The sequence below is a fragment of the Papaver somniferum genome, chromosome 10, assembly GCF_003573695.1.
Source record: "Papaver somniferum cultivar HN1 chromosome 10, ASM357369v1, whole genome shotgun sequence".
Lineage (NCBI taxonomy): Eukaryota > Viridiplantae > Streptophyta > Magnoliopsida > Ranunculales > Papaveraceae > Papaver > Papaver somniferum.
Window position 1 is genome coordinate 116,364,898 of NC_039367.1, and position 10,434 is coordinate 116,375,331.

The 10,434-nt window shown below is 37.8% G+C and overlaps 1 protein-coding gene and 1 long non-coding RNA gene across 6 annotated transcripts; one reads left to right on the forward strand and one right to left on the reverse strand.

Annotated features, from left to right (window-relative positions):
- Positions 1 to 685: 685 nt before the first annotated feature.
- Positions 686 to 6,644, forward strand: LOC113318692 (DNA-directed RNA polymerase 1B, mitochondrial-like). 5 transcript variants are annotated; one of them, XM_026566912.1, is made up of 5 exons: positions 686 to 4,034; positions 4,116 to 4,179; positions 4,579 to 4,881; positions 4,959 to 5,049; positions 6,170 to 6,644. In XM_026566912.1, the coding sequence occupies exon 1, from the start codon at positions 1,015 to 1,017 to the stop codon at positions 3,895 to 3,897; it is 2,883 nt and encodes a 960-aa protein (XP_026422697.1). In that variant the 5' UTR covers positions 686 to 1,014; the 3' UTR covers positions 3,898 to 4,034; positions 4,116 to 4,179; positions 4,579 to 4,881; positions 4,959 to 5,049; positions 6,170 to 6,644. The 5 variants fall into 5 exon arrangements, with proteins under 5 accessions (XP_026422697.1, XP_026422699.1, XP_026422696.1 ...); XM_026566914.1 differs by lacking the exon at positions 4,116 to 4,179 and having other exon boundaries at positions 686 to 1,089; positions 1,294 to 4,034; XM_026566911.1 differs by having other exon boundaries at positions 686 to 4,179.
- A 2,161-nt stretch (positions 6,645 to 8,805) lies between these two features.
- On the reverse strand, positions 8,806 to 10,227 carry LOC113319165. The gene is made up of 2 exons (XR_003345175.1): positions 10,047 to 10,227; positions 8,806 to 8,990 (listed from the first exon to the last, which is right to left on the reverse strand). It is a non-coding gene; the product is annotated as an uncharacterized LOC113319165 (long non-coding RNA).
- Positions 10,228 to 10,434: the final 207 nt, after the last annotated feature.

Sequence of the window (10,434 nt, forward strand, 5' to 3'; positions counted from 1 at the left end):
CTTCGTCGTCTTTATCATATTCATCGTTTTTCATCTTCGTCTTCAACAACAACAATCACCGTCTTCAACAACAGCAGATCTCGAGAAAGTTTTTATCATCTTCGTCGTCTTCAAACAACAGTCGATCAAATCTTCAAATCAAGATTCATTGTCTGCAACATAAACAGCAGCAGAAAAGAAAAAAGAAAAAAAATGGAGAGAAAAAAAAACTGAAATATAGAGGAGAGAGAAAGAAAATCTGAAAATAAGATATCTTTTACTCCTTTTTTGTATATATATGGTCCTTGTAGGATATTTTTTCCACTACAAGGTGACAATTGCATCATCCATGACGTCACCCTAGGACCAAACTATAATTTCTAGGACCAAAGTATAATTTATATTTTCAAAAAGAACCAAACAGACAGTTGACTGGGTCCACTGGACTAGACTCTCTCTAATATATTATTCCTATGACTATATGGTATTTCCTACATGTTAGAAGTGCATCAAAATAGCCTTAGTTGTAATTGTCGATATTCAAAGCTCGGTAACGGATGGCCACATTACCATCCTATTTGACATGATTATTTGATTGGTTGATTTCTTAACGGAAAGCCCCGTTACCATCCCGTTTAGTATCTCGTTTATTATTATACAAGTACCAAAACTAAATCAGTGGTGCGGATCGAAAGGTCACGCGCAGACTAGTTAAACAGTGCACAAAATCGGACTAAATGTTTCGAGCTGACCCCTCGTGTGCAGCTTTCTTCTAGGGTTTTAGATTTTTCAGCTGATCGCTCATCTTATGTTTTAATCAACGTCTAGGGTTTAAGCAACTAGGTTCTATGTTTCGAGCTATATGCTTTTTCTTCTTCTTCGATGAAACACAAAGGAATTTCTAGTGAATTGCGCAAGTCTTGAATCTCCAGTTACAGGTACAACCGTATAATAATTCTTACTTATTCCACAAATCTCAAACAATTTGATTACTTTGCTATTAGCAACCATCAATTTCTCAAAGAATCCATCAGTATGTGGCGGAACATTGCAAAACGAGCAGTTTCTTCGAGAAAACTTATGAAATGCTGGGAAGATTCAATCTGTAAGGTAAATTTAAAGCCTTTAGAATTAAATCCATTTCATCAGAATGGGGAGGTTAATGTTGTTAGAAATTTTTATTATCGATGTCTTGGTGATACTTCAGTTAGTTTTTCTGGGAATTTGAGCCATCCTAAGGGTTATGCTAGTGTTGCTGAGGCTATATGTACGACTGATACTGAAGAAGATATTTCTGTAATGGATGCAAATCAGGGAGAATTTCAACATGAGCAAGAAAAGGAACCGAAAATTGTTCCTGGAGTTGGAAATGCAGAATATGAGTTGCTTAAGAGGAGACAAATAAAGATTGAAACGGAGGCATGGGAACAAGCGGCCAAGGAGTACAAAGAGCTACTTGAAGATATGTGTGAACAGAAATTGGCTCCCAATTTGCCTTACATGAAGTCATTGTTTCTTGGTTGGTTTGAGCCGTTGCGCAATTGTATTGCTGCTGATCAAGGGCTTTGTAGGCAAGGGACTAAGGCTAATTATGCCCCATATTTTGATCAGTTGCCGGCTGAAATGATGGCTGTTGTTACGATGCATAAGATGATGGGATTTTTTATGTCAAGTGATGATCATGGTACTGCTAAGGTGGTTCAAGCTGCTTGTCAGATTGGTGAAGCCATTGAACAGGAGGTTAGGATACACAATTACTTGGAAAAAACTAGAAAGAAACCCGGTGAAGCTAAGGGTAAATCAAAAGAAGGTGATGAACCTGATCCCGAGGCCATCAAACAAGCACGCTTGAGGAAAACAGTAAAGACTTTGATGAAAAAGAAAAAGTTACAACAAGTGAGGCACATAATCAAGGGACAGGAAGAAGATGAGATAAAGCCATGGGGACAGGAGGCTCATGCTAAGGTTGGAAGCCGTTTGATTGAATTGTTGATCCAATCAGCTTATATACAACCACCTGTTGATCAGTTATCAGATGGTCCGCCTGATATTCGACCAGCATTTAAACATTCTATGAAAACTATAAAGATAGATTCACTGAATCTCAGCAGAAAATTTGGAGTAATTGAGTGTGACCCACTGATTTTCCAAGGGCTGGAAAAAACAGCAAAGCACATGGTGATTCCTTATATGCCGATGTTGGTGCCACCAGAGAGTTGGATCAGGTATGACAAAGGGGCACATTTGTTTTTGCCATCTTATGTGATGCGTACACATGGATCAAAGCAGCAGCGTTTGGAAGTTAAGAATACACCAGTGAAGCAGATTCAACGAGTATTTGACGCTCTGAATACCCTTGGGAATACAAAATGGCGGGTTAACAAGAAGTTACTTGAAATAGTAGACAGAGTATGGGCCAGTGGAGGCAAATATGCTGGTTTAGTTGATCGTGCTGATGTTGTTTTACCAGAAAAACCAGAGACAGAGGATGAAGCGGAACTCAGGAACTGGAAATGGAAAATTAAAAATGCTAAGAAAGAGAATAATGAGAGACATGCTCACCGGTGCGATTTGGAACTCAAACTTGCTGTAGCGCACAAAATGAGTGCTGAGGATGGTTTCTACTATCCGCACAACCTTGACTTCCGAGGTCGTGCCTATCCCATGCACCCATATCTAAACCATCTTGGCTCAGACTTATGCCGGGGTATCCTTGAATTTGCGGAGGGACGCCCTCTTGGAAATTCAGGCTTGCGGTGGTTGAAAATACATCTGGCAAATTTGTTTGCCACTGGTGGTGTCGATAAAAAATCTTATGATGGTCGAATAGCTTTTACAGAGAGCAACTTGGATAATATATTTGATTCCGCAGATAAACCGCTTGAGGGTAACCAGTGGTGGTTGGGGGCAGAGGATCCATTCCAATGTTTGGCAGTTTGCATGAATCTCTCAGAAGCATTGAGAAGCTCTTCACCAGAAACTACTATCTCACATATTCCTATACACCAGGATGGTTCTTGCAATGGCTTACAACACTATGCTGCTCTCGGGAGAGATAAACTGGGAGCAGCTGCAGTAAATTTGGTTGCTGGAGAAAAACCAGCAGATGTTTACTCAGGCATTGCTGATAGAGTTCGTGAGATTATGCAGGAAGATTCCCAGAAAGATCCAGCTGCTGATCCAAATGTGTTCTGTGCGAAAATGTTAATCGAAAAGGATTGGGTGAACAGGAAATTGGTGAAGCAGACTGTGATGACATCAGTGTATGGTGTTACTTACATAGGTGCCCGTGATCAGATCAAGAAGAGGTTAAAGGAGCGTGATCCAGATGGTGATGATAATGAGCAGTTTCAGCTAGCTTGTTATGCAACAAAGGTCACCTTAACTGCTTTAGGGGAAATGTTTGAGGCTGCACGTAGTATCATGAGCTGGCTTAGTGATTGTGCGAGTGTCATTGCCTCTGAAAATCATGCGGTGCGATGGACCACTCCTCTCGGACTTCCTGTTGTTCAGCCTTACCGCAAATTAGGAAGGCATAATATTAAAACCTCCCTTCAAAAGTTGACATTGAGAAGAGAAACTGACAAGGTCATGCTCAAGAGGCAGAGAACAGCTTTTCCACCGAATTTCGTCCACTCCCTTGACGGGTCTCATATGATGATGACTGCACTTGCTTGCAAGAAAGCTGGATTAAACTTTGCAGGAGTTCACGATTCATTTTGGACGCATGCATGTGATGTCGATGAAATGAACAGGATACTCCGTGAAAAATTTGTTGAACTCTATGAGCAACCTATATTAGAAAATTTACTGGAGAACTTCCAGGGGTCATTTCCCAAATTGGAATTTCCTCCTTTACCAGTGCGCGGAGACTTCAATTTAAAAGCAGTTCTACAGTCACCATATTTCTTCAACTAAGCTACAACAGATTTTTAGCAATCTACTCGAATGTGTTGGCGAGCTTTCTTTCCGCTTCTCGTTCAATCTTCACGTTTGAGTTCCCCTCTAATAGGAGTTGGAGATAGAGGAGCTCTAATCTAAAGATCTGGAGATAGGTACCACCATGCTTCTTTTAGCTGATTTCTGCACCAGCTATATTTATACATCACCCTTTTCTATTGAATTTATGTTCGCAGTTTATATTCATTCACTGAAGAAAGACCGCAAAGCCGAAAATAAGTCGTATACCTCTTTAAAAATGTAGGATAACATTATCTGCTTGCTATTAAAATTAGAGCTCTCTGTTACTGATAATGCCATAGAAGCTTATGATAAGAATAAATCGTTTTATGAGCGTATGAGGATGAAGAAAATGAAGTTTTATGCTTCATCCTTTGAAGACTGTAGTGAATACGGGAAATGATTGTAATGTTTTTGGTCTGTGTACATATACTGCCGAAAATTATGTATATTATTCTCTTTTTAACGAGGGAATCATTAAACCTTATGTGAGTGGGATGGTTGTGTTCCCTTGATGATGGCAAATTTTAGTATTACACTGACGTTTCTATCTTAACTGTGAGATTGTGTCTAGTATCATCTTTGATTATTTGGCGATTGGTTGAGTACTTCTATGTTTGTGACGAGGTTAACTTGCAGGTTTTGGATCTAGATACAATGTATCCAAGGAATATGAAGGAAATCCATAAAGTGGGTGAATATCTGCCGGGCTTTATCCAAGAGTTTGTACTAACTTTTGCAAGGCAGTGACTTGCAAGTCCTCAAAGGGCAGGAGCTGTTGGGGGTGTACAGTCACAAACAAGACTGGAGATACTAGTGTTTTTTCAGGATGATCAGCGTACTGCACAAGACGGATCCCAGATTAGAAAACGTGTGGAGCTCGAGTCTACCAGGGAGTTTGGAAAACACTGAACTAGCTGAATACTGTGGGTTTTGTTAAAAGTATGGACTTCCTTCTTGTGTCTTGTCTTGTGTATGTTTTCCATATTGTCAAGTTGCTGATCCTGTGTTCTTTGCAGGGCTCTATTGACGAACAGAGATGGTTGCTTGATCCTATCGGCCAAAATGAACAAGTTATTTTGGTTCTGAAAATTGAAGATATTGTGCTTGGTATGTGATGCATGTTTCAATTAATATAAAAATACATGTCAGAATTTCATGATTTTACCAAAGAAATATCGGGAACATGGAGTTGTCACTCACTACATTATAATTCTGCGTAGCGTGTCGAATATAAGCTCTGGAATATACTTCATGCTGAATCATATTTCTCCTACTATTAACATGCTTAACAGCTGCGTCATACATAGTATGGCTATCATACACATCACAACAGATCGTACACACTTTAGGAACATAAGCATCATTATGAAGAAAAGAAGGAAAATAACTAGTTCTGTTTTTTACTTGGACTTCTAGTTCTATTTCCTCATACTAGATTGATTGATAAAACAGATTTACTGTAGGTTATATGAGGCTGGAAGAGAGTTCTTATCATGCTTGCCACACGTCTCCCCAACCTTTCCATCATGATGGGACAGCTCCTAGTTAGCTTTAACCTTAAGCTAGTCATTAGAGAACAAATCAGCCACAAACACACTGTAATGCTGATTACTACTATTCCGACTTCACATAATCAAGACAGACATTAACTATGCAAATAAAAAAACGGCAAAAATTTGATGCTAAACCATAAAAAAACCAACAGCGAAACACAAATGTTGTTGCCAGGAGGCCATGGCTTATGAAGAATAGCCATTGGGAACTCTGGCTTACAATATACAAGTTCATCATATACCCGGGGAACTTTAGGTTATAGTAATACAATTAACCGACCACTGGGTTGAATGCAACAACTAAAAGGGTCAGTTATTGATACTATAATAGACTGAATATGTTATTGTAACAAAATTTCTTAACAGACTGCCTATTTGGCTTTTATTGTAAAAGCATAACAAGTAAAGTGAGTGATTAGAATGTTTAGAAATAGGAAGCTAGATTGCCTTTAGATCCTGTTGCCGTGTACTTTGCTCATTAGTAGTCATTACATATTCCTTGTTATTTTTACCACAGAGGGCTTCCAACACGAGAATGAAAACTTGTGATTTTAAAACTAAATGAAATGTGGTAATGCTCTGTCTTCTTTTCAGTTCTCAAGCAGCCAATTTAACTATTTGCAAATGTTGCTATCCATTTTCACTTACACGGGTTTTATCTTATGTTTCCGAAGGTATTAGTGGCCAACATGTTTCGAAGACGCCTAAGATGATTAATCTGTTCCAGATACTTGTATACTAATCCTGTGGTCAATTCCTTCTCCAGTAGCTCCCCAAGCGAGTAATTTGACAAATCCAAATAAGAAGATCAAAATGAATTATGAAGACCACAAGCTTGAAGGCATGCTCATAGTAGTTTTTGCTTGCTTCGTAGTTCTTTTCGACCCACCTTATTTTTACTGGTTAGTTAATAAGGTTTATTCTTCAACTTTGACAGTCGTTCCTGTACTGATTGCATGACCATGTTTCCTATCCTAGTTGCATTACCGTGTTTCCTGTACTTGCATAGTTTTTATACACGGAATTTGTTCTTTACTGTAATCATTTTTGGTAGCTTATTTGTCTGTCTGTAAATTTCACAAGATTACTGCTTGCTTTCAAATGTGGAGCAATGCCTAAGATTCATAAAAAATATGCTTGATTGTTGTATTGCCTAAGGCTACAGCTGTTGTTACAGCTAGCTTACATATGATCGGGCACTGCTACATGATCATGATCTCACAGGGTAAATGCCGTGTACTATTTACGGTTTCTCGTCGGGTCAAGCTAAAGTTATAACCAAACACTTGGTGCCATGTGGATGCTGTAAGATAAACTACTGTAGTATGTAGCATTGCCGTCTAAGTTATGTTATTCTCATTTGTCTACAAGTGGTCTGAAGAGTTATATTGCTTTTAATTACCTTGTGCGAGATCAAAGTTTGAAGTTTTAATGTTGAAACTAAGCTGGCGAAACAATTAATCCGTTGAAAACTTGCCGTGTTGTATTCTTAAACTCTTCCAAAGAAGGCATTCGCAAAGACCAAATGGTAGACGATGAGCGTGAATGGAATGTATTTTGGAGTTGGATATACGTAGCATAGCTTTCTTCGGTAATACACTAGAAAGCATCTTCAACTCCCCATTGACACCTCCATACCAGCCCAAACCGACTTTTGAGCTGAGGTTCTCGAAATGAGTTCCAAGAAGTGGAGACGCTAAAACTTGGAGAACCGTTCCACCAACCAAATTAGAATTGGGTTGTGTTCGATTAGGGGGGAAGGAAAACTCACAAAAAGACTGTCCACGGTAAGATCCTCTTTTTAACAACTAAGGCTCTCAAGTTCGGTAACGCGATCGGCCTCTTTTGATTTCCTAATTCGTCTGATTTCTGTTCACATTTCACACTACATCTCCTCCCTTGCTGCCGAGTCCCTCGTTCCTCTCCCTCTGTGGTAAACTCTTCACCAAACTTTGTTGCGATGACTATTAATCATCTCGTCATGTTTAAGCCTATTTAATTAGGTGTTCCATTAGAAATCAAAATCTTACTTTTAAGGTGTTCCATTAGAAGAAGATCAAAAAACTTACATACTAGCACAGGAACCATGCATAGATTCAACCAGAACAAACTTATATCCATATATACTCATTTGAAGACCAGAGAAATCATTTATTTATGAATCTCTGTTCAGATCCAATCCAAACCATCTTGGCGAACCAACATAATGCTCAAAAAGATTACAAGCAATACAAATGTCAGACTAGGCATTATATTAACTAGTACGACCGTTAGCCACGGTGGGAGGGCCGATCGAAGAAGAATCTGAAGATGGGGTTCGTCTGCGACTACTTTCGTCCCGTTTAAGAAAAGCTATACTTTCATCCCGTTTCAAAAAAAGTGATACTTTCGTCCCGTTTCGGAAAAAGTGATATTTTATTCCCGTTTTGAAAAAAGTGATACTTTCTCCCCGTTTCGGAAAAAGTGTCGTTTTTTCTGAAACGGAGCGAAAGTATCATTTTTTCCGATCGTTTTGTTAGTTGCAACGGAAAATTAGCTGATGAATAGACCAAAATTTTGCTATATAATGTATTATGTATCCTTTGTGATGATTTGCATAATGGATATACATTTAATTTTCTAAAATTGTGCCTAAAATAAAAAAATATCTCCGAATTTTTCTTTAAAATCTAAATTTTATATTGTTGTTTGTACTTGTTGCGTAGAGTTTTTTATAACCTTTCCAACGAGATAAAATTTGTAAAATTACAAGACACGGATTTTTAGATATGTTATATTAAAGTTTGCTTTCCAATTATACCCCTGAAAAGATAGGATACACAAGGAGTTGTAATTGGACTAAAAGTGAGGAACATTTTTGGTTTTTCGGCCCTAACCATTTCCAATCTTTTTGTGTCAATTGATCACTTTCATTTTACAAAAAAAGATGGTCATATAAAGGTCCTCCCTCGCCGACCCAATTATGAACACTGGTCCAATATACAATTGACACCCAAGAAGAACCATCCAAACCTTGAAAGATTAACAGATCAAACAGCTGACGGTTAACTCTGTCAAGCAAATCCCAGCTCTTCTTAGCTAGAGACTTATTGTTGAAGAAGATCCATTGACAATTCTAGAGGCCAATCTTGAACTTCGGCTACCCCACTTTGCTACAAGACCTCTTCTGCAGTCTCGACCGTTGGTTCCTAATCCGACCCAAACTGCACGGGGTAGTGATTCCATACAATATGCTTCATCGAGACTAATGATGGTGTTCAAATTCTTAAATTGTGGGGATAATTTTGAGTTTGGTTACATAAAAGGACTCTTTAGAAAATATTTTCTCTAAAAATAAACACAATAATCTAAAAATCTTATAGTTCAAAATGAAAATTAATAAAACTTATTCAAAATTTGCCATCAGAAGGAAGAAGCTTAGAATTAATCTCATTGCAACATTGAGAAATTCAATGTCTAGTACTCAAAACCCTTGCGCAATATATCCAACATCATCTGGCAAGTAAGTTTAAACATAAGACCAAGAGACACATACGAATAAGAAAACCAGACAAATACCCTTAGGTTTTTAAACTATTTGACATTAAATAACATGGTTTTAACATTTGATAGCTTAGTAAGTGTGTTTTGGTCTTTTAGAAGGCAGACTTCTGAATTATACAGGCAAGTGCCAGACAAGATACACACCATATATTTTAGTAGGACGAAATTGTAAGCAAAGACATATGAAAGGATATGAAACCCACATGAAGCCAACACCCAAAACATATGCATCTGTGTTTTTTTACTTCATCATTGGTTCATACTGGATGTAGGTGGCCAAAATTTAACAAACTACTAATTGAATAAGATAGTTGCTCTAACAAAGTCCAAGCTTTTTTATCGCTTTCATAGACAGAAGAACCAAGCCAAATGCAAGGATGCGTGGAAATCTCCTTTTTATTTTACAGGAGAAACCCCTGTATATTAGACAGTAACATCAACAATGTTTATGTTCCTAAAACTCATATGCAAACTATGATACCGACAAAAGAACGATACCCTAGTTTAATTTACACATTTGCAAAGATAAAAACGAAAAGTTTTAATCCAAACCTAAAATCTTATCTCTGGTCACATTCACATTTCAGATACGCAATATTTTGATTCAAACAGCAAAACAGATTACTCTTACAGAATTATTAGATCTCAAACTATACACAGAAATCCAAAAATTTGCAGTTCAAATTGAGATTAATAAACTTAATTCAAATATTGCCATCAGAAGGAAGAAGCTAATAATTAATATCATTGCAACACTGAGAGTATCAATGTTTAGTACTCAAAACCCTTGCGCAATATATCCCAACATCATTTGGCAACTACAATAAAAATGTTGAATATAAACAGACCAGATTCATACGAATAGAAAAAGGTTAAGGTCATCAAAATGTTAAACCGTTTAACATTTGAATAGCTTTCTTCCTGTTTTCTTAAACCTAGAAAAGTTCCAATCAACTTATGAAAACAAAACTACTAACAAAGCATATTTTCTACCATGTGGAAACATACCATGTAATGGATCTTGAAATCGATCTTGAAATTATTGTCGGCTCCGAGGTTGCTCAAGAACTTTGAAGGGGCACTTGTTAAGACTATATATGCTACTCTAAGTTTAGGGTTTGGGAGCAGCAGCTGTTGCCCGAAGTAAATTTCGTAATTACCTGGAGCATGACACATGCCCTAAATTTTAGTACGGGGATCTTACAGAGTGCCCTGGTTTTGGGAGTACACAAGCAAAGTACCCCGTTTTTAAAAACTTTTCTAAAGTACCCTTTTGTTTACAGTTTTTCCTCCAAATACCGGGTATAAGAGTGTGTTTGTTTTTTGCTAACTCGGGATCTGCCCTGACTTGGCCGAGTCAGATGTCATACCGTTTGTTTTTTTATTTTGAATCAGA

What these genes read in the sequence shown, in the direction of transcription:
- LOC113318692 (XM_026566911.1), top strand. Translation starts at nt 1,015, where the DNA reads ATGTGGCGGAACATTGCAAAACGAGCAGTTTCTTCGAGAAAACTTATG.